A 24,999-nucleotide genomic window follows, 5' to 3' on the forward strand; every position below is an offset into this window, starting at 1 on the left:
GTATCTAGACGACATCCTGATACAGGCATCAAGCTTTCAAATTGCCAAGTCTCATACAGAGATAGTTCTGGCATTTCTGAGGTCGCATGGGTGGAAGGTGAACGTGGAAAAGAGTTCTCTATCACCACTCACAAGAGTCTCCTTCCTAGGGACTCTTATAGATTCTGTAGAGATGAAAATTTACCTGACAGAGTCCAGGTTGTCAAAACTTCTAAATGCTTGCCGTGTCCTTCATTCCATTCCACGCCCGTCAGTGGCTCAGTGCATGGAAGTAATCGGCTTAATGGTAGCGGCAATGGACATAGTGCCATTTGCGCGCCTGCATCTCAGACCGCTGCAATTATGCATGCTAGGTCAGTGGAATGGGGATTACTCAGATTTGTCCCCTCTACTAAATCTGGATCAAGAAACCAGAGATTCTCTTCTCTGGTGGCTTTCTCGGGTCCATCTGTCCAAGGGCATGACCTTTCGCAGGCCAGACTGGACGATTGTAACAACAGATGCCAGCCTTCTAGGTTGGGGCGCAGTCTGGAACTCCCTGAAGGCTCAGGGATCATGGACTCAGGAGGAGAAACCCCTCCCAATAAATATTCTGGAATTAAGAGCAATATTCAAGGCTCTTCTAGCTTGGCCTCAGTTAGCAACACTGAGGTTCATCAGATTTCAGTCGGACAACATCACGACTGTGGCTTACATCAACCATCAAGGGGGAACCAGGAGTTCCCTAGCGATGTTAGAAGTCTCAAAAATAATTCGCTGGGCAGAGTTTCACTCTTGCCACCTGTCAGCGATCCACATCCCAGGCGTGGAGAACTGGGAGGCGGACTTTCTAAGTCATCCGGGGGAGTGGGAACTTCATCCAGAGGTGTTCGCTCAACTGATTCGTCGTTGGGGTAAACCAGAACTGGATCTCATGGCGTCTCGCCAGAACGCCAAGCTTCCTCGTTACGGATCCAGGTCCAGAGACCCGGGAGCGGCGCTGATAGATGCTCTAGCAGCCCCTTGGGTCTTCAACATGGCTTATGTGTTTCCACCGTTTCCGCTGCTGCCTCGACTGATTGCCAAGATCAAACAGGAGAGAGCATCGGTGATTCTGATATCGCCTGCGTGGCCACGCAGGACCTGGTATGCAGACCTAGTGGACATGTCGTCCTGTCCACCATGGTCTCTACCTCTGAGGCAGGACCTTCTAATACAAGGTCCTTTCAACCATCCAAATCTAATTTCTCTGAGGCTGACTGCATGGAGATTGAACGCTTGATCCTATCCAAACGTGGCTTCTCAGAGTCAGTTATTGATACTTTAATACAGGCTCGGAAGCCTGTTACCAGAAAAATCTATCATAAGATATGGCGTAAATACTTATATTGGTGCGAATCCAAGAGTTACTCATGGACTAAGGTTAGGATTCCTAGGATATTGTCCTTTCTACAAGAGGGTTTGGAAAAGGGCTTATCTGCTAGTTCGTTGAAGGGACAGATTTCTGCTCTGTCTATTCTTTTGCACAAGCGTCTGGCAGAAGTTCCAGACGTCCAGGCTTTTTGTCAGGCTTTGGCTAGGATTAAGCCTGTGTTTAAAACTGTTGCTCCTCCGTGGAGCTTAAACTTGGTTCTTAAAGTTCTTCAGGGTGTTCCGTTTGAACCCCTTCATTCCATTAATATTAAGCTTTTATCTTGGAAAGTTCTGTTTTTGATGGCAATTTCCTCGGCTCGAAGAGTCTCTGAGTTATCTGCTTTACATTGTGATTCTCCTTATCTGGTTTTCCATTCAGACAAGGTAGTTCTGTGTACTAAACCTGGGTTTTTACCTAAGGTAGTTTCTAACAGGAATATCAATCAAGAGATTGTTGTCCCATCATTGTGCCCTAATCCTTCTTCAAAGAAGGAACGTCTTTTGCATAATCTGGACGTAGTCCGTGCCCTGAAATTCTATTTACAGGCAACTAAAGATTTTCGTCAAACTTCTTCCCTGTTTGTCATTTATTCTGGACAGAGGAGAGGTCAAAAAGCTTCGGCAACCTCTCTCTCTTTTTGGCTTCGTAGTATAATACGTTTAGCCTATGAGACTGCTGGACAGCAGCCCCCTGAAAGAATTACAGCTCATTCTACTATTTAATTTATATTAAATAATCCTCAAGCATAGAAAACAAATCACCCAGTCCAGCATTTTTAATGCAAACTTTAGATAGATTATCCAATTCTATGTTATTTTCGAATTTTTCCTCATTTAACGCTCAGTGTGGATATTACTTTAAGGCCACACATCAGTAATTAACAGTGTATTTGCACTTTTTCTGATATTAATATATGCTCAGCCGATTGTAGATAAAAATAAAGAAAGTCATATTATATATATATATATATATATATATATATATATATATATATATATATATACTTTCTGCATAACAGCTTTTATACAATACCCTTACTGGCTTTAAAATGGAGCTAGCTGCTGATAAACAATATTACTCTTTATGCACTGATGATGACTGGGATTTGGATGACAGAATTGGATGATCTATCTAAAGTTTGCATTAAAAATGCTGGACTGGGTGATTTGTTTTCTATGCTTGAGGATTATAAATTAAAGGAGCTCAGACTCCGCATGGACAATTGGACATTCACTAAATATATTGCCAAAGGAATGATACCCCGTGGGTTAAGATTACAAAAGTTCCCCACATTTGAGACAGATGACCAGGACTTCATATCAGAGTGGAATGACATCTTAACTGAGTGCTCCATTAGACTGATGGGACTTTTAATTAAACATAAGACTGCTTTGATATCTAAATATAAAGAAGAAATTTGTGTATTACAAAAGGAGCTTAGTAAATTCAAACATGATGAGAAATATGTAAAGTTTGATACCATACTACAAGAGACAATTGAAGCTACCAAACGTAATATAATGAACACCAAATATACAAAATATCAGAGAGATAGTAAAGATTACGCTAACAAAACAGTCTATGTGTGGCGAAGGAAGTTTAGAAGGGCTATACAAACTAACCTAAAAAACTCCATACAGACACAAGACAAAAGTACTAGTCATACAAAGGAGGATATAACAAACATGGACACACTAACACACAAGAAAAATAGGCGTTGGAGGAAAAAAGTAAGATTTAATACAGATAATTGTAATTTCACTGATGAAGAGGGTTCTGCCTCAGGGACAGTCTTTTCAAATTCAGAGGGTAGTTCAGCATCTGACTGGGATAATACACCAATTGAATTGAGCTCTAATTTAGAAGTAACAACGGATATTAATACTCATTTAAATGAAAACATTCAAGCAGGGGGTACAACATTATGTACCACTGAACAAGGAGCAAAACCAAAAGATAAAACATGCACAGAGGTTTTTCGGGAGGGCTCAGGCATACCCAAAGGAGGGGGAGCACAGACAACACAAATAAAACAAGATTTAGTGGAGAAGAAAAAACAGGAAAGGTACCCCATAAGAGAAAACAAAAACAAAAGCAATAGGAAGTATGTTTGAATACAGTTATTAATATATCCAATTATAGTCTGAGTGAGACTGAACGCAAAGTCCTCAGTTATGGACTAAATTTCTGTCCTTCTAGGGATTTCATTCTCTTTCAGACTATTTTGGATACTAATAAATTTGTTAGATCGCTCACACTAAAGAAACATTTTCTTAAAGAAAATAAAACTACAGAATCTATGACCATGATTAAGAATGATACCACAATAAGTGACATGACAAATGATCTTACTTTTCAAGACCTTTGCACACGCAATGATCTAGAACAGTTAATATCTGAAGGGGATTTAACCTCAATGGAGGAAGAAAGTAAGGATAAACGTGGGTTTTAAATGTAAATCCAATTTTTATCCTTTGCAGTCCAGAGGTAAACCACTTGAATTATTTCAGAAAAGAGTTGTTGAGGATCTTACTGCTTTATATCAACAAAAAAACGGGAAAACAAATAATACAAACAACCTAACGAAAAAAGAAAGAGAAGCATTGGTAGCCCTAGAGAAAAATGATAGTATCGTGATAAAACGGGCTGATAAAGGCAGCAGCATAGTGGTCTGTGATAAGACTTGGTATAAAGCTGAAGCTCATAGACAGCTGGATGATACCAATGTCTATGAGAAAGTTAGCCATAATCCCTGTATAGATTTTCAGAGACGCCTGTTCAAGATTTTGAGTGAAGGTAGAAGAAATGGTTTTATAGATCAATCTACATTTGAATACCTATATGTTGAACATCCAAGGACTGCTGCGTTTTATCATCTACCAAAAACTCATAAAGGGCTTGAAAATGTCAAAGGGAGACCAATTGTGTCAGGCAATGGCTCCCTGCTTGAACATTTGTCCGAATGGGTCGATGATATACTGCAGCCATATGTTCTCAAATTAAACAGCTACGTAAAAGACACTACCCATATACTCAACATCTTTAAGAACTATACTTGGAAGGAAAATTATAGTTGGCTCACAGTAGACGCCATATCATTATATTCCTCAATACCACACTCTATAGGCTTACAAGCCATAGAGTACTATCTAGATAAAAATGGTAATTTAAGTGCAGATTTCAAAAACTATGTACTTAAAATTATTACGTTTCTACTTGAACATAATAGCTTTACCTTTGGAAATGACCATTTTATACAAAAACAAGGGACTGCGATGGGGGCGAAATTTGCGCCCTCATACGCAAATCTGGTTATGGGCTGGTTCGAAGAAATTTATATTTATGGAGATACAAATCCCTTTTGCAAACACATAATCCAATATAATAGGTTCATTGATGACCTTATAATAGTTTGTGAGGCAGATGAAACAATAGCTGATAAATTCATTAAACATCTAAATAATAATAAAATGGGATTAGGTTTCACTAAAGAATGGAATAAAACAGAGATAAATGTTCTGGATATTACATTGTATGGGAATTCCCAATCAAAATGTGTAAATACAGCACTTTACCGTAAACCCATAGCTGGCAATGCATTGCTTTATGCTACCAGTGGACATCCAAAACATGTCTTTAAAGGCATTATCAAAGGACAGATGATGAGAGTGAAGCGTAATTGTTCACAAAATGATGACTACATTAAAGAGAGTGAAGAGTTGTCTCATAGACTAATTGCTAGAGGTTACTGTAAAAACGAGGTTACAAAGATTAAAAAAGAAGTTGATCAATATAATAGAGAGGATTTACTCTCCCCAAAAAAGGACAAAATAGATGACAGACCTGCATTCGTCACCAAGTATTCGAATCAATACAATGACATATGTAATATCGTAAAGAAATATCTCCCAATTTTATACAGGGATGAAATATTAAAAGAAGTAATTGGTGACGGATGTAGATTTGTCTATAAGAAAAATGATACACTTGCTAATTCACTCTCACCTAGTGTTCTAAAGAATACACAGATACAAACTAATGAAAGTTCTTGGTTAAGACACAATGGCAGCTATAGATGTGGTAGCGCCCGCTGTAAAGCATGCGACTATCATAATGTCACTAGCACCGTTAGATCTTATACAACAGAAGAAACCTTTCAGATACATGGCTGTCACAATTGTAGCTCAAATTATGTGGTATATTTGGCAGAATGCAACCTATGCAGGGGTCAATACGTGGGACTCACTACACGTGATGTAAGGACACGTATTAGAGAACATCTGGGAGACATTAGAAATAAAGTCCCTTGTTCAGAGTTGAGTCGACATTTTATTGAGGTTCATAACCAGTCAGTCCACTCTTTTAGTTGGAATGTAATAGAAGCAATTAAAACTCCATCTAGGGGAGGAGATAGATCGCAAATACTGGGTAGACAGGAAGACTATTGGATCTTTAGACTTAAAACCCAAATTCCAAATGGTTTTAACTCAGAATTCGATCTAGTTAATTTCTGGGAATAGTTATCTAAACTATATAATAAAACTTTATGCAGTTGGTACTTTTATTTCTATCAATAGAAGCTACAGGTGTATATAGATTTAGTTTGAGTAAGAAAGTTCTTAATAATATCCAGTTTGTATACTTGCATATCTATATATGCTATATGGTTTTCTGTGTCCTAGATTTCAGCCTAGGGTTCGTTTGGCCTAAACCTTAAGTATAGATGGTGCATTAATTACACATAATAAATTATGGACCCTTCATAAGCCCATAAAATTTGTATGCTAAGAATTAAACAGAGTAACTTGTGTCTTAGTTTTAACACCTCTAAACATTGTTAAAAGCTTTTCTTATAGAGAGAAGAGAGAGCGTACATTTGGGGCTGTGTTTCTTCTTTCTTATATATATACATTCTTAAGGGCATAGGTTCATTCATTTTTAAGCCTATTTCTTGAGCCTAGATTCATTAAAGTGCATTTGCTTTAAAGAGAATATTAATAAGTTAAATAATGATACAACACAATGTGCATTCTATTAACTATATGAATAACACTTAAGGTCTAATACATCATTATATATCCTCATAAATTGTAAATATTTGTTGGTCATATTAGAGATGTATATATTCATGTATACCTATATGTAACATATTTATTGACACATATGTGAAGCTAATAGAACAGAAAAAGATAAATTACATTTTTGATATTCTGAGCAGTTCACTATAGACAGCAGTTTTCCACATAGCTAGATAGGGTTAAGTATTCAGCTGATTTGGGTTAACATGTAATATGACACTTTATTTAAGCCTCTGTAAAACATACAATAGACATGGTCTAGGATTACGGCAAGAGCTAGCCGAAACGCGTTAGACCGTTCTATGCTTTTACATTTTTTCATGTTTTAACCTTGTTCCAATAAAATTTGAATTTTTGATATATCTACTACTGGGACTTTGCCATATTTTTTTGTGATACTTTCCTTGAGAGCAGAGGAACTCTCTTCATTAAGCCCCAGATCATATCGGCATACAGAGGAGCATTGGCCTATTCAGAGGCATTGATTGGACACAGACCGGTGAGAGTGTAGAGGAACTGCTGACGTCACGTCCGATCGGTAAGTCCCGCACACACCTGCAGTTGAACCGGAGTTGGAGAGAGAGTGACGGTTGCGCCTTTTAGCGTGGCCACCCTCTCGTCTACACAGAGGTGAGCCTACCCGAGAGAAGCAGAGGACTTCCGCCTTCACGTAAAGGTAAAGAAGGGTTATGGTAAATGCTGGTGTGCGGGTGAAGTGTTTGACGAGACCGCCGTGTCAAGTTTTTACTATACTGCACTAATCTCACCTGTGTTTTGAATATGTATCCAGGAATACACCATTATGATGCTTAAAAAGTATTTTACCCACTTGGCATCGTTATACTAACTTTGTTTTATTTAATAATTTATTTGGTTCTCAGTTGGATTCTATTTCAACTGTTACTGGGGGAAAGGGAGGTTTTTTTTTTTTTGCCTCAGGATAAAAAAACCTAAGGGTAAATCTAAGGCTTCTAACCGTTTTCGTTCCTTTCATCAAACTAAGGAACAAAAATCTAATCCTTTCCCCAAGGAATCTGTTTCCAATTGGAAGCCTTCCTCAAATTGGAATAAATCCAAGCCATTTAAGAAACCAAATTCAGCCCCCAAGTCCGCATGAAGGTGCAGCCCTCATTCCAGCTCAGCTGGTAGGGGGCAGATTAAGGTTTTTCAAGGATGTTTGGATAAATTCTGTCCAAAATCAATGGATTCACAGCATTGTCTCTCAGGGGTATCGAATAGGATTCAGAGTAAGACCTCCTGTGAGAAGATTTTTTCTCTTGCGTATCCCAGCAAATCCAGTAAAAGCTCAGGCTTTCCTGAAGTGTGTTTCAGACCTGGAGTTTTCAGGGGTAATCATGCCAGTTCCTTTTCAGGAACAAGGTCTGGGGTTTTATTCAAATCTATTCATTGTCCCAAAGAAGGAAAATTCATTCAGACCAGTTCTGGATGTGAAAATTTTGAATTGTTATGTAAGAGTACCAACTTTCAAGATGGTGACTATAAGGACTATTCTGCCTTTGTTCAGCAAGGACATTATATGTCCACAATAGACTTGCAGGATGCATACCTTCATATTCCGATTCATCCAGATCATTATCAGTTCCTGAGGTTCTCTTTTCTAGACAAGCATTACCAATTTGTTGCTCTTCCATTTGGCCTAGCAACAGCTCCAAGAATCTTTTCAAAGGTTCTCGGTGCCCTGCTCTCTGCTCTCTTATTTGGACGATATCTTGGTACTAACTCAGTCTTTACGTTCTGCAGAATCTCACACAAATCAACTAGTGTTGTTACTTCAAAGACATGGTTGGAGGATCAATTTACCAAAATGTTTCTTGATTCCTCAGACAAGGGTCAACTTTTTAGGTTTCCAGATAGATTCAGTGTCCATGACTCTGTCTCTAACAGACAAGAGACGTTTGAAATTGGTTGCAGTCTGTCGGCACCTTCAGTCTCAGTCATTCCCTTCAGTGGCTATGTGCATGGAAGTTTTAGGCCTCATGACTGCAACATTGGACGCGATTCCTTTTGCTCGTTTTCACATGAGACCTCTCCAGCTTTGTATGCTGGATCAATGGTGCAGGGATTATACAAAGATATCACAATTAATATCCTTAAATCCCAATGTTCGACACTCTCTCTGACGTGGTGGTTAAATCACCAGCGTTTAGTTCAAGGGGCTTCTTTTGTTCGGCCAACCTGGACTGTGATCACTACAGATGCAAGTCTTTCAGGTTTGGGAGCTGTTTGGGGATCTCTGACAGCACAAGAGGTTTGGAAATCTCAAGAGGCGAGATTACCAATCAATATTTTAGAACTCTGTGCAATTCTCAGAGCTCTTCAGTTTTGGCCTCTGTTGAAGAGAGAATCGTTCATTTGTTTTCAGACAGACCATATCACAACTGTGGCATATGTCAATCATCAGGGTGGGACTCACAGTCCCCAAGCTATGAAAGAAGCATCTCTGATACTTGCTTGGGCGGAAACCAGCTCCTGTCTAATCTCTGCGGTGCATATCCCAGGTGTAGACTATTGGGAGGCGGATTATCTCAGCCGTCAGACTTTACATCCGGGGGAGTGGTCCCTCCATACAGATGTGTTTTCTCAGATTGTTCAGATGTGGGGTCTTCCAGAGATAGATCTAATGGCCTCTCATCTAAACAAGAAACTTCCCAGATACCTGTCCAGGTCCAGGGATGTTCAGGCCAAAGCAGTGGATGCTCTGACACTTCCTTGGTGTTATCAACCTGCTTATATTTTCCCGACTCTGGTTCTTCTTCCGAGAGCGATCTCCAAAATTATCATGGAACAATCATTTGTGTTGCTGGTGGCTCCAGCATGGCCTCACAGGTTTTGGTATGCGGATCTTGTTCGGATGTCCAGATGCCAACCTTGGCCACTTCCGTTAAGGCCGGACCTACTGTCTCAAGGTCCGTTTTTCCATCAGGATCTCAAATCATTAAATTTGAAGGTATGGAAATTGAACGTTTAGTGCTAAGTCATAGAGGTTTCTCTGACTCAGTGATTAATACTATGTTACAAGCTCGTAAATCTTTCTCTAGAAAGATTTATTATTGAGTTTGGAAGACTTACATTTCATGGTGTTCTTCTCATAAATTCTCTTGGCATTCATTTAGAATTCCTAGAATTTTACAGTTTCTTCAGGATGGTTTGGATAAGGGTTTGTCTGCAAGTTCCTTGAAGGGACAAATCTCTGCTCTTTCTGTTTTATTTCACAGAAAGATTGCTAAACTTCCTGATATTCACTGTTTTGTACAGGCTTTAGTTCGTATTAAGCCTGTCATTAATTACATTACAGGCTCTTCCATTTGTGCCTATGCATTCCTTGGATATTAAACTACTTTCTTGGAAAGTGTTGTTCCTTTTGGCTATCTCTTCTGCTAGAAGAGTTTCTGAGCAATCTGCTCTTTCTTGTGAATCTCCTTTTCTGATTTTTCATCAGGATAAGGCAGTTTTGCGGACTTCATTTAAATTTTTACCTAAAGTTGTGAATTCTAACAACATTAGTAGAGAAATTGTTGTCCCTTGTTTCCTAATCCTAAGAATACTTTGGAAAGATCCTTACATTCTTTGGATGTGGTAAGAGCTTTGAAACATTATGTTGAAGCTACTGAAGATTTCAGGAAGACTTCTAGTCTATTTGTTATATTTTCTGGTCCTAGGAAAGGTCAGAAGACTTCTGCTATTTCCTTGGCTTCTTGGTTAAAGCTTTTGATTCATCAAGCTTATTTAGAGTCGGGTCAGGCCCCGCCTCAGAGAATTACAGCTCATTCTACTAGATCAGTCTCTACTTCGTGGGCTTTTAAGAATGAAGCTTCAGTTGATCAAATTTGCAGAGCAGCAACTTGGTCTTCTTTACATACATTTACTAAATTCTACCGTATTGATGCATTTGCTTCTTCAGAAGCAGTTTTTGGTAGATAAGTTCTTCAGGCATCTGTTTCAGTTTGATTCTTCTGCTGATGTTTTTCTTGTCATTTAAAGAATAAACTTATATTTTGGGTTGTGGATTATTTTTTCAGCGGATTATGGCTGTTGTTTATTTTTATCCCTCCCTCTCTAGTGACTCTTGTGTGGAGTTCCACATCTTGGGTATTGATATCCCATTCGTCACTAGCTCATGGACTCTTGCCAATTACATGAAAGAAAACATAATTTATGTAAGAATTTACCTGATAAATTAATTTCTTTCATATTGGCAAGAGTCCATGAGGCCCACCCTTTTTTATGGTGGTTATGATTTTTTTTTTTGTATAAAGCACAATTATTTCCAAATTCCTTTGTTGATGCTTTTTACTCCTTTCTTTATACCCCCACTACTTGGCTATTCGTTAAACTGAATTGTGGGTGTGGTGAGGGGTGTATTTATAGGCATTTTGAGGTTTGGGAAACTTTGCCCCTCCTGGTAGGATTGTATATCCCATACGTCACTAGCTCATGGACTCTTGCCAATATGAAAGAAATTAATTTATCAGGTAAATTCTTACATTATGTTTTTAAACAACTTTTCAATTTACTTCTATTATTTAATTTGCTTCCTTCTCATGTTTTTCCTTTGCTGAAAGGTTTATCTTGGCAAGCTCAGGAGCAGCAGAGAACCTAGATTCTAGTTGTTGATTGGAGGCTGCATATATATATATCGATTATGATTGGCTCACCCATGTGTTCCGTTAGAAACCATTAGTGCATTGCTGCTCCTTCAACAAATTATACCAAGAGAATGAAATAAATTATATAATAGAAGTACATTAGAAAGTTGTTTAAAATTGTATTCTCTATTTGAATCATGAAAGAAAAAATGTGGGTTTCATGTCCCTTTAAGGGAAAAACAATTTTACAGTAAACTGTCTCTTTAAAGGGCCATTAAACACTTTGAAATGGTAATATAAAATGATAAATGTTATATATATATATATATATAACAATTCTGCACTATACTTACATTATTTATTTTGTAAACTTTTCCTGTAATTAAATACTAAATTGTGAGGTTTTCAGTTCCTGTTAGAAATGGAAGGTGCAGAACACTGTTATATTCCACACAGCCATTGACTGCACACTCTAGTGACCTATTTATAACTGTCCCTAATTGGCCACAGCAGAGAAGGTAACCTAAGTTACAACATGGCAGCTCCCATTGTTTTATAGACACTAAAACTTTACACTTATTTTATCAATATTTAAACAGCTAATGAAACTATAAAAAATACATCTGCATGTTATTCTCAGACTAATCTTTGTATGCTTCATTCTATCTAGCATTTATTTAGTGTTTAATGTCCCTTAAAGTATATAATTTGAATTCTTGTAACAAAACTGCCTATTTTGAATTTTTTCCTTTAATCTTATATTCAGTTTGCTACTGGTATTATTGAATTCTCTTTAATTACAGTACAGTTAATGTTATGCATCTGTTAAAGGGACAGTCTTCTCCAGAATTGTTATTGTTTAAAAAGATAATTACCCATTCCCCAGTTTTGCATAACCAACAAAGTTATTTTAATACACTTTTTACCTCTGTGATTACCTTGTATCTAAGCCTCTGCACACTGCCCCCTTATTTCAGTTCTTTTGACAGACATGCATTTTAGCCATTAAGTTCTGACACCTAGGTAACTCCATGGGAGTGAGCACACTGTTATCTATATGGCACACATGAACTAATGCCCACTAGTTGTAAGAAAGTCAAAATCCCCTGAAATAAGAGGTGGAATTTGAGGGCTTAGAAATTAGCATGAGTCTACTTAGGTTTAGCTTTCAACAAAGAATATCAAGAGAACAAAGCAAATGTGATGATAAAAGTACATTGGAAAGTTGTTTAAAATGTCATGCCCTATCTGAATCGTGACTTGGCTGTCCCTTTTAAGTTGTATACCCTTCAATATCTACTAATCCGAACACACTAAAACAGTGAAAAACAACCTTCAGAGAAATGCATGACCTAATGCTATATTATATCAAGAGCAAATGTGTTTTAATGCCAGTGTATATAAAGAAAGTGTGGACGAAGAAGGAGCTGACACAGTGCATGTGCTTTTTGGGTATAAAGGAGTATCTGTGGTTTTGGGGAGCCACAATAGGAAATTCTTGCTCCTGAGGGTAGTTTTGGGGTTTGTATAGGAAGCCTCTGAGGACTAACACTTGCCCCCACAGTTTTAAATGTTCTAAACTTTTTTTTCATCCGAAAACTGTTTCTTAAAGGGATACTAAACCCACATTTTTTCTTTCATGATTCAGCTAGAGCATGCAATTTTAACCAATTTTCTAATTTACTCCTACCACTATTTTTTTCCCTTCAATCTCTTGCTATCTTTATTTAAAAAGCAGGAATTTAAAGCTTAGGAGCCAGTCCATTTTAGGTTCAGCACCCTGGATAGCGCTTGCTTATTGGTGGCTACATTTATCAAACCAATAAGCAAGCATTACCCAGGTTCTCAACCAAAAATTGGCCAGCTCTTAAGCTTTACATTCCTGGTTTTTAATTAAAGATAGCAAGAGTACAAAGAAAAATTAATAGTAGTAAATTAAAAAGTTGCTTAATATTTGCATGCTCCATCTGAATCATGAAATAAAAAATGTGGCTTTCATATCCTTTTTATAGAATGGTGGTCAAACCACATGACTGGGTTTCTTGTTAGGTGTGAGACTTTTACTTAAGTAGTGAATACAAGATCTAGTGTGTGACCACTCTTGTTCTATTTGAATCATTAAAGAAAAATTTGGGGTTTTGTGTCCCTTTAAGTTGCTTCTCGTTTGCGGGTCTTTCTGCCTTCAGTTTTTTCTTCAGCAAATTAAATGCATACTCAGTTGGGTTGAGGTCAGGTGAATGATTTAAGAATATTCCACTTCTGTTCCTTGAAATGCTCTTTGGTTGCTTTTGAGTCATTGTCCATCTGTACTGTATTTGCAGCATTTGGTTAAATCTGAGCAGATAGTATAGCGTTTAGTATACACTTCAGAATTCATAATGCTGTTCTGTCAGCAAGTGCATCATCCAATAAACACTAGTGACCCAGTTCCATTGGCAGCCACACATGACATAACACTACCTCCACCATGTTTCCCAGATGATGTGGTATGTTTCACATCATGAGCTGTTCCTTTCCTTCTCCATAGACTTTTCTTCCCATCCTTCTGGTACAGGTTGAGCTTGGTTTCATCTGTACAAAGAGTATTGTTCCAAAACTGGGCAGGCTTTGTATATGCTGTCTGGCAAAAGTCAATTCTGACCTTTTTATATCCTTGTGGCTTACCAATGGTTTGCAACATGTAATAAACTCTGAGTTTACTTTAATTAAGTCGTCTTCTTTTAAATGTAGACTTGGACAATGATATGCCTACCTCCTGGAGAGTTCTCTTGATTTAGCAAGTTGTGGTGAAGGGTTTTTTCTTCATCAAGGAAAGAATTTTGCAATTATTCAACACAGTTGTTTTTAGTGGTCGTCCAGGCCATTTGGTGTTGCCTAGCTCCCCAGTTTTTTTTGTTTGTTTGTTTTAGCTTAACTTACATTGACGGCTCTTTAGACCTAATATTGAGAGTTCACAGCAACAGCTTCCAAAAGCAAACTGCACATTTGAAATAAACTCCTTTTTTAGCTGCTTAATTTTAATTGAAATGAGGGAATAGTCCATACCTGGCCATGAAACAGCTTTTTTTTTTTTTTTTTTTTTATTGAGGTTTTAGCATATAAGAAAAGGCAAATACACAGCAAATGCCATAACCTGTATAACAACATTTTCATGTAATACATTACAGAGGAACAAGCAAATTAAAAGGCAAAATGTATGCTAAAATATAAACATTTGAGACCTTGGTTTTCTAGTTTCTTAATAGCTTTGAAAGGACTAATGGGCTGGTCACTTTTGGACCAATTGATATATATATATAACTGTAGTAAATATTGTTAGTCCTGTTTGTGATCCTTTTGGGCCTATTAATACTTAGTAAGGAAAATCCAACAGCGGGTAAGCACCGCTTAAGGCATTATGCCAAACAATGAACATTTATATAAAAAGTAGAAAATATAAAGAACAATCAAGTTCTATGTTGGATGTAACCCACAAGGGGTTCATGTTAGCATCCTGGGGGGGGGGAGGTTAGGGGTAATAATGCAAGGGGATAAAAAATACGTAAGGCAGCTTCTAATGAGTAACAACCATAGTATATGCTTTACCATTCTAAACTATAGTATAATCATAGGGATACCTCTGTACAAATGCGTTGAATCTTAGTAGAGATATCTGTAAACAACCTATTAATACAATACTATATGGAGAGCTAACACCAGTGGTATAAGCCTTAAACTACCTGAGATTTATATAAATTAGCATCAGAACCATATACCTTGGCGCAAGTTAAGAGAAGAATATAACAAGAATATGTAATATATATATAAAAGCATAGATGCTAGGGCTATATTACACTGACATGAGGCCACCTAAAATATAGATAAAGTTAGCAAACAGTAAGACACACAAAGCCAAAATATATATAATTTGATAGTCTGAACTACTATTATAGCATGCTAACCATTTATAAAGTTAAATATGAAGCTTAAGCTATAGATGCTAGGAAGAGAGGTCAATTAGACTTCAACTCTAAGTTGTAGGGCATGCGTCATGTAATGAGTAGAGTGTATAAATCTACGAATCAACTCCCCTCCTCACCCTCGCCGGCTGAGGGGGTGAAGGGATTATATCCGCAGTATACATATACTACCCTAACACATTACAAACTTTACTAGAGTTGTAGGAAGAGTTCTGTACTGGAGACTCTTAATACTAGAAAAGCTTCCAAGCACCTAATTTGGATATCCCCTACCTTGAAGTTCTATGTACAACCAAGTCTCTGCAAGCTGTGATTCCAAGTAGTGATGTAAACACCCACGGATCTTAAATAGGTTAAAATAAACCTGTCACCTCGGCCGCCGGTGCCACGTCAATATCATTAATAACAGGAGATGGGGTATACTACAAGGTAATACTTCTAGAAAGCCTTATACAATATGAAAGCTAAAAGGACCTTTCAAAAAGACCTGGGGATACTCTTACTATAGGTTAGTGCAGGCATGTATATACAGACAGGACAAAAACAATACATAAGGAACGTAAACTCCCTATTCCCTTGCCCACTTAGAGAGAGGATGGGTCTATGCCTTCTGTGAAAAATCTATACATGGCGACATGCAATATACTGGGACATATATACACACCACAGTGAGTAAATTTATATATTTGTTAAATAAGTCTACCTCACAGCTTTCACTCTTTAGCAAAATAATGAGATGTTCTCACCTAACTAGGAATAGGTTATATGAGCAAGTATCTATAATGATGGCGCATTTATACATACCAGTTATGCCCTCCGGCATACCTATTACAATATAAGTCAATAAGCAGATCGACTCCTCTCATCAAATATAGCTTCATACATCACCGTGTTAATGGTAACATTATGTATATTTAGGGCCTATATTTAGTAAGCTAGAGTAACACAATCAATCATAAACACAATGCCAGGCAATATCATAAACCAAAACACATATAGACACACTTGTCAAAATATGGGTGAAACCATATATATAGGCATCAGAAACTGCTACGTTTAATTATAGTAAGTCAACTAGTTCAGATATCCACATAGTTAGTGAGCCTTAGTGATTTCAAATTACATACAGGTATATAATCACTAGACTGAGTGTAAAGACCCAGTATTTAGCCTATTCCCATGCTCCAAATTAGCTGTTGATTGAATGGCTCTAGAAGTACTCTACTATTAGCAGCTGACCAGCAATGTCTCATGAGTGGATTCTGTGGCATGTTTGTCTTAACGCTGTTTAGCATGAGCTCCATCCCAGCTGGGCTAGTGGAAGCAAGAGCTGCGTACTCTCCTGAGCGTTCAATAGTGGCATGGAGCGGAGTAGCAGCAAGCCCTATGGTAATACTTATCTCCCCTTGTTCTGTGCCTTGTTCCATCTGATCAGCTGCAGCCTCTTGGGTGCCCTCCAACAATGGCAGAGAGGAGCGCTCTGAACCACATGGCTTTAAAGAGGGATACATGGCACCACTAGAAACACCTTCTCCAATAACGGCTTGCTGCCCATTTAGGGGATCGTCACTCGACAGTATCCTTCGCTCCAGGGAGGAGATCAGCAATGAAAGGCTCGTCTTGAGGGTCTGGAAGTGCGTATCAATACGCCGCTGAGTGCTTAGTTCCCAGTACTCCACAGCCTCCATGTTAGAGTCACGCCTCGGAGAAAAGCAAGCAGCTCACGGGGTTCTGCTCCCCTGCACTTAGTTGTGCAGATGAGTTATGAGCAAAACAGTCCAGATTACAGGAAAGGAATACAATGTGTTCAGCTACTTCACCCATATAAAAGATTGCCAGAGGTAGTGGGCCTAACGTAAAATACTGCAGCGTTTACCACATTGTTAGGCTGAGATGTCAAAGTCCATATATCCCCTCCACATAGTGCTCTTTCCAACTCAGAACGTTGTAGGCAAACACATAAGAGAAGCTAAACAGGAATCCAACCTGAAAAAATTGCATTATTTTTCGTTTTTTAGATAAATAAGTCAGGAGCTCTGCTTTGTGTGTCTGTCCTCATCGGCAGTTGGCTCCGCCCCCCATGAAACAGCTTTTGAGTCAATTGTCCAATATTGGTGCTGTAAGTAATTCCTAAGCCATTCACCCAACTTGTATGTTATAAGCTCATATTTATTATATAACTTCAACTCCAATTCTTTCAGGGTGGATTTGATTTAAATCAAATTGATTTAAATCACTAGTCAGTGAGACCAATTTAAATCATAGTTTTCATTTTTAGAATTTTTAAGATGATTTTTTCCAGTTATATCAGACAATTTCTGATTTGGTTATATCATTAGATATCCATAGAATGATCATTAACATGAATGAAATTATTTGAAGGTGAACTATCTCAAGTTTAATTGGTTAATCATTAATATTTTATCAACTTTTCTCCTGTACTTTATTGGAAGGAAAAAAATTATTACATTAATAGCAATTGAAATAGTTTTATTTAACTAAAACAATAACATATTTAATTTGTGATGTGTTCCCCTCCCACTTAGGTCCTTCTATTGCAGTGATCTTCTTGAAACTTAGTATGGGGTTGATTCTGTGTATATAGATTTGCAGGGGAGCAATGGCATTAAAGGGACAGTAAAGTAAAAATTAAACTTTTATGATTTAACAATTTTCCAAATGACTTCTCTTATCTAATTTTTGTTCTATTGGTATCTATTGTTGAAAAGCCTGCATTGTTAGGCTCAAAAGCAATTCATTACTGTGAGCTAGCTGCTTGCCACTGTCTCACCCAATGTATTCAGCTAAGCCCCAGTAGAGCATTGCTCTCCTTCAACAAAGGATTCCAAGAGAATGATCCAAATCTGATAATAGAAGTAAATCTGAGAATTGTATGCTCTGCCTGAAACCCAAAAGTTTTCTTTTATGATTATGTCCCTTTGAGGTCTATTTATCAACTCTGTATGTAAAGTTTTAACATTTTGCTGTGAAGAAGGGACACGTTATTTCTGCAGACACAAATTCACAGTTTTGAGAACTACAAAACCAATATGATGTGATAATATCTTCAAGATAGAAAAATTGTCCAAAATGATCTGACAGAAACCTCTGGGAGAGCATGATATTGTGAATGGATTAATTAAACTAATTTTCCCCAAAACAATTTTTTACAGCCATGAATATACAACATCTTGCTATATAATTAAAAACTAATCTACATTTCAGAATAAATAACCTTTGGATTATAATATATTTTAAATAGAAACTATATTTAGATAGGATTTATTTTTTTGGAGGAAAAATCTATTTAAATCAAAAAAATCTATTTAAGAAAAAAAAATACTATTTAAATTAAAAAATAAACAGATTTTGTTTAAAAAGATAATTGATTTTTATCCGCCTTGTTTTTATTCCAGCAGCTAGAATAACTATAATTTACCAGTGTCAATTGTATATGTACAATAGTCCATTTTGCAAGAAAGTTCCTATGTGTTTAGTTTCCAAACAAAGTTCTAGATGTGTAATAGCTTAGGAAGATGGATCACACAGGTGCCCAATATCTTGTACCTTTAGAATATCTTTTTAATATTTTTTTCCCCATAATTTATTATTTCTGTATTTACAGATGGGAACAACGAAAGGATCCCCATGGTAGAACCTATTACGTTGATCATAACACAAGGACTACTACATGGGAACGTCCGCAGCCGTTACCACCAGGGTATAATGTTTAGAACTCTATACACTTTTTTTTTTTTTTTTTTAACCTGAGTAATGCAATAGAACTAAAGTTAAAAAACAAAAACAAAAAAAAAAAAGTTATTGTACTGTAATCATCTTTGCTAATACAAGTGTCTGGCAAAAATGCTTCTGTTCAAAACTGAAACACTTGTGTATTTAAATTTTGACTACCATATGTGTTCTGCATATTTTATTTGACCTTTATGCTACTCTGAAAACATTGTCATGTTTCCGAGACCTTTCTGTCTAGGTGTATAGGGCTTTGTACAATATAGTTTGGTCTCTAGGCAATTGTTCAAAACTGGCTTTTTGAGAGGTGAGTGACTTTTCAGTTTGACTTGGCATGACCAGTAAAAAGTTTTCAGATAGTAAAGGCTATTTTCTTGGGATGAAAAGCAATTAAAAAGTTGTTCCTTTTGTTTTTAAAAAAATCCACATTTTGTAGGAATTGCTCATGTTTCAGTAAAACTAGTTGGGAGTATAAAGACTAAAGACCATACAAGAAGACTTTAATGTATGAAATCTTGATGATCAAGTCCTCTTTAGTAGGTTTTAAATCTGAGTGTCTTGTTAAGTTACATATGAGAGTAATTTATCCTGTAGAAGACCGAAAAAGAGAGGCGCCAAATAGAACAATATCGTCTGAGACAACGAGAGCACAGGACAGCAAAGGAGATCTCCCCCCCTAAAAGATCCTACTCACAGGAACAGCGGCACAACCGGAGTGCCGGACACAACAGATCGGGACTATACAGAGTCGCCCGACAGACACGCCAGGACGTCACAAGTGTGGTCACGAGATGTCAGACGGCCCATACAATCAGCAGGAGTACCGGATGCTCCAATGTCAGCAGTCCGCCAGAGGGGTGTGAGGGGGGATCGGTCTCGGGTAAATTGGCAGACCGTCAACCCCAAAGGGCAAATACAATTGATAAGAATGATAGAACAAGTGTGAGATAATAAAAGACTATTTATTAAAAGTCTATTAAAAACCAGCAACGCGTTTCTCAGCTAAAAATAGCCGTTTCATCAGGCTGTAAAAATAACTAACACCTCTTGCTCTATAAAACTACTATGTTATCCAATCAATCGACAGTAGCAAACCCCCCCCTGCAGGTGCAGTAACAAGCTAGGATGTCTCATCCAATGACAGGTAGAGATGACACTGCCCATTGATACGGACCTAAACACTCATGTGACAGCCATATTAACAATAAGAAAAGATAAATCCATATTGTTATTATTATAACTGAATAAAATGCATAAAAATACATTCAATACAATAAAAAATACACATGAGGCTGTTTGCAGGTCATAATAAGTGCTTGCACTCTGTGTTAACCAAATTAGCAGCTGATAAAAACAGTTATTACCCAAATAAATAGTACACAATAAATTGACCTCAAAGGGCCAAAGAGCTGTATTAACCCTGCTGGGAAATGAATCTATGACCCTAGGATCTAGAACAAGCGTTTGTAGTCAGGACATTTACCAACTGATCTACATCACCGGCTAAAAGTAGGGCAGAAAAAAACTCTAAACCTCCAGAAATAGTGGAGATAATAGAAATCAAACAAATTATTATCCTAACAAGATAGAGATAATAAAATATATTTGAAATCATAATAGATATAGTAAACATAATTAAATGAATAGATCTAAAGTAAATAAACAGAAATCAAATTCTAAAGAATCTTGAAAATAAGTACCAATCTTCATAGAAATAGTAGTACAGTCCCAAGAGGGAATCAGAATAACCATTCTCTAGAATATAATACAGATAGTATATTGAATAGGAAAAGACCTCAAGAGCAAAAATGTTTAAATCCAGATTTGAAAAGGATCATTAACATACGGCTAGATTACGAGTTTTACTGTAAGAGCAGCTCGGTGCTAACTTGCAAATTATTTACACCGCTCACCTCCCTATGGCACCGCTATTACAGGTTTTCATAAACCCGGCGTTAGCAGGCAATATTGTAGCGTTGAGCAAAATTGAGCTCCATACAGCACTCCAATACCAACGCTGATTTGAGCTGGTTTTATGTGCTCGTGCACGATTTCCCCATAGACATCAATGGGGAGAGCCGGCTAAAAAAAAGCCTAACACCTGCAATAAAGGAGCGTAAAGCTCCGTAACGCAGCCCCATTGATTCCTATGGGGTAAGAAAACTTATGTCTACACCCAACATAAACCCAGAGTCTAAACACCCCTAATCTGCCGCCCCCGACATCGCCGACACCTACATTACTTATTAACCCCTAATCTGTCCCCCCCGACACCGCCAACACCTACATTATACTTATTACCCCCTAATCTGCCGCCCCCAATGTTGCCGCCACCTACCTACACTTATTACCGCTAATCTGCTGCCCCCAATGTCGTCGCCACCTACATACATTTAATAACCCTCATCTGCTGCCCCCGACACCACCTACATTACACTTAACCCCTAATCTGCCGACCCCTAACATCGCCACCGTTTACATTATACTTATTAACCCCTAATCTGCCGCCCCCAATGTCACCGCCACCTACCTACACTTAACCCCTAATCTGCCGCCCCCAACGTCACCACCACTATATTAAATTTATAAACCCCTAAGCCTAACACCCACTAACTTTAATATAATTAAAATAAATCTAAATAAACATTACTATCATTAACTAAATAATTCCTATTTAAAACTAAATACTTACCTGTAAAATAAAACCTAAGCTAGCTACAATATAACTAATAGTTACATTGTAACTAGCTTAGGTTTTATTTTTATTTCACAGGCAAGTTTGTATTTATTTTAACTAGGTAGAATAGTTACTAAATAGTTATTAACTATTTACTAACTACCTAGTTAAAATAAATACAAATTTACCTGTAAAATAAAACCTAACTCAGTTACACTAACACCTAACCTTACACTACAATTAAATACAATTAACTAAATTACACAAAATAAAAAAGAAATGATCAAATATTTAAACTAATTACACCTAATCTAATAGTCCTATCAAAATAAAAAAGCCCCCCCAAAATAAAAAAAACCCTAGCCTAAGCTAAACTGCCAATAGCCCTTAAAAGGGCCTTTTGCGCGGCATTGCCCCAAAGAAATCGGCTCTTTTACCTGTAAAAAAAAATACAAACAACCCCCCTACAGCAAAACCCACCACCCGCACAACCAATCCCCCCAAGTAAAATCCTATCTAAAAAACCTAAGCTCTCCATTGCCCTGAAAAGGGCATTTGGATGGGCATTGCCCTTAAAAGGGCATTTAGCTCTTTTTCCACTAACCCCCGAACACTAACACTAACCCCCGAAGATCCACTTACAGTTTTTGAAGACCGGACATCCATCCTCAACGAAGCAGCAAAAGTCCTCAGCGAAGCCGGCAGAAGTCTTCATCCAAGCCGGAAGAAGTCTTCTTCCAGACGGAATCTTTTATCTTCATCCATCCAGCGCGGAGCGGCTCCATCTTCAAGACCTCTGGTGCGGAGCATCCTCTTCAATCGACTGCTCTTCCAGAATGAAGGTTCCTTTAAGGGACGTCATCCAAGATGGCATCCCTTAAATTCTGATTGGCTGATAGAATTCTACCAGCCAATCGGAATTAAAGGGTAAATAATCCTATTGGCTGTTGCAATCAGCCAATAGGATGGAGCTTGCATTCTATTGGCTGATTGGAACAGCCAATAGGATTGAAGCTCAATCCTATTGGCTGATTGCATCAGCCAATAGGATTTTTTACCCTTTAATTCCGATTGGCTGGTAGAATTCTATCAGCTGAACGGAATTCAAGGGACGCCATCTTGGATGACGTTCCTTAAAGGAACCTTCATTCTGGAAGAGCCGTCGATTGAAGAGGATGCTCCACGCCGGATGTCTTGAAGATAGAAGATGCCGTCTGGATGAAGACTTCTGCCGGCTTGGATGAAGACTTTGGCCCGCTTGGATGAAGACTTCTGCCGGCTTTGATGAGGACTTCTGCCGCTTCGTTGAGGGTGGATGTCGGGTTTTCAAAAACTGTAAGTGGATCTTCGGTGGTTAGTGTTAGGCTTTTTTAAGGGTTTATTGGATGGGTTTTATTTTTAGATTAGGGTTTGGCCGGAAAAGAGCTAAATGCCCTTTTAAGGGCAATGCCCATACAAATGCCCTTTTCAGGGCAATCGGGAGCTTAGGTTATATTAGATATGATTTTATTTGGGGGGTTTGGTTGGGGTGGTGGGTTTTACTGTTGGGGGTTGTTTGTATTATTTTTGTACAGGTAAAAGAGCTGATTTCTTTGGGGCAATGCCCCGCAAAAGGGCCTTTTAAGGGTCATTGGTAGTTTATTGTAGGCTAGGGTTTTTTTTATTTTGGGGGGGCTTTTTTATTTTGATAGGGCTATTAGATTAGGTGTAATTAGTTTAAATATTTGATCATTTCTTTTTTATTTTGTGTAATTTAGTGTTTATTTTTTGTGATTTAGTTAATTGTATTTAATTAATGTAATTTATTTAATTGTAGTGTAAGGTTAGGTGTTGGTGTAACTCAGGTTAGGTTTTATTTTACAGGTAAATTTTGAATTTATTTTAACTAGGTAGCTAGTAAATAGTTAATAACTAATTACTAACTATTCTACCAATAGATACAATGTAACTATTGGTTATATTGTAGCTAGCTTAGGGTTTATTTTATAAGTAAGTATTTAGTTTTAAATGGGTATTTAGTTAATGATAGTAATTTTATTTAGATTTATTTTAATTATATTAAAGTTAGGGGTGTTAGGGTTAGACTTAGGGTTAGGTTTAGGGGTTAATAACTTTAGTACAGTGGCGGCGATGTTAGGGACAGCAAATTAGGGGTTAATAACAGTAATGTAGGTTGCGGTGATGTTAGGGACTGCAGATTAGGGGTTAATAATATTTAACTAGTGTTTACGAAGCAGGAGGGCGGCGGTTTAGGGGTTAATATGTTTATTATAGTGGCGGCGATGTCCGGAGTGGAAGATTAGGGGTTAATAATTTTATTTTAGTGTTTGCGATGCGGGAGGGCCTCGGTTTAGGGGTTAATAGGTAGTTTATGGGTGTTCGTGTACTTTTTATCGCTTTAGTTATGAGTTTTATGTTTTGGCTTTGCATTATAAAAGCCATAACTACTGACTTTCAGTTTACGTTATGGATCTTGTAGTTATAGAGTGTACCACTCACTTTTTGGCCTCCCAGGCAGACTCGTAATACCGGCGCTATGGAAGTCCCATTGAAAAAGGACTTTTGGAAAGCTGCAGTAGTTACGTTACGGCCAAAAAAAGTGTGCAGTGCAGCTAAACCTGCAAGACTCATAATACCAGCGGTAGTGAAAAAGAGCCATAACTATGCTTTTTCACTCATACCTTAAAACTCGTAATCTAGCCGATAGTTAATAGGAGGACTAGACTCCTAAAAGCTATAAATAACAACATTTCTTTAACAAAGAACCAAAAAAGTTTAAATGAAAAATAAGGAGAATTTTTAACAAACTGACTGATACAGGATCCTTTGAGCCAAAGAAACCTTCATCAGTAGAATAAACTTATGTATGCTGTTGGTCAGAACAAAATTAAATCTTAACAATTTTGAAAAGACCTTGTAAGTTTACTTAAAGGCATAATAGCAGTCATAACCTTTTATGATATAAGCAACAACATGTGATGTTTGCAGATGAAATTAAGTACATGAACTGAATATGTAAAAAACAGTAAATGTCATTGTACATGTAGAAACATTGCTAGCATAAAACATGATAAATAAATGCCACATAATTGAGCTGAAGAAATAACAGCTTAATATTGAAAAGAACACACTTAGCTTTGTAGAATTGTGTTCCAGGGCATCATAGTTTCTACAGTAGCATCAGAGTCAGGATCAGAATGAGACATCTCGCAAAATGTAACAGAAAAAGAAAAATAACATAAGGCAAAACATTCAATTTCCACAATGTAACAGTTTCAGTAGAGAAAAACAAGATAGTATTTTATTTTTTTTTAAATTAAAATAAAAAAGCAAGCATAATAGCTTTCAAAGTTCATGAAAACAGCGAGCAATAGAGGGAGAAGAGTAAAATAACTAAAATTTGGCGCCAAGGATGACGCGCATTTTGCGCCCTCGCAAGCTTAGATTTGCCAGCGAAAAAATTAGTCAAATTAGAAAAAGACAACCCCAGGTAAGAAAAAAGTTTAAATAAAATTCCCAAACATGATTCATATAC

At 37.4% G+C, this 24,999-nt stretch overlaps 1 protein-coding gene across 1 annotated transcript in view; it reads left to right on the plus strand.

Annotated features, from left to right (window-relative positions):
• WWP1 (WW domain containing E3 ubiquitin protein ligase 1) overlaps nt 1-24,999 on the plus strand; it is a 530,531-nt gene that overhangs the window by 378,390 nt on the left and 127,142 nt on the right. The window contains exon 9 of the mRNA XM_053715174.1: nt 18,663-18,758. Within this exon, the coding sequence (XP_053571149.1) occupies nt 18,663-18,758 (96 nt within the window). The remainder of the gene's footprint in view (nt 1-18,662; nt 18,759-24,999) is intronic.

This window comes from Bombina bombina, chromosome 5 (assembly GCF_027579735.1).
Source record: "Bombina bombina isolate aBomBom1 chromosome 5, aBomBom1.pri, whole genome shotgun sequence".
Taxonomy (NCBI): domain Eukaryota; kingdom Metazoa; phylum Chordata; class Amphibia; order Anura; family Bombinatoridae; genus Bombina; species Bombina bombina.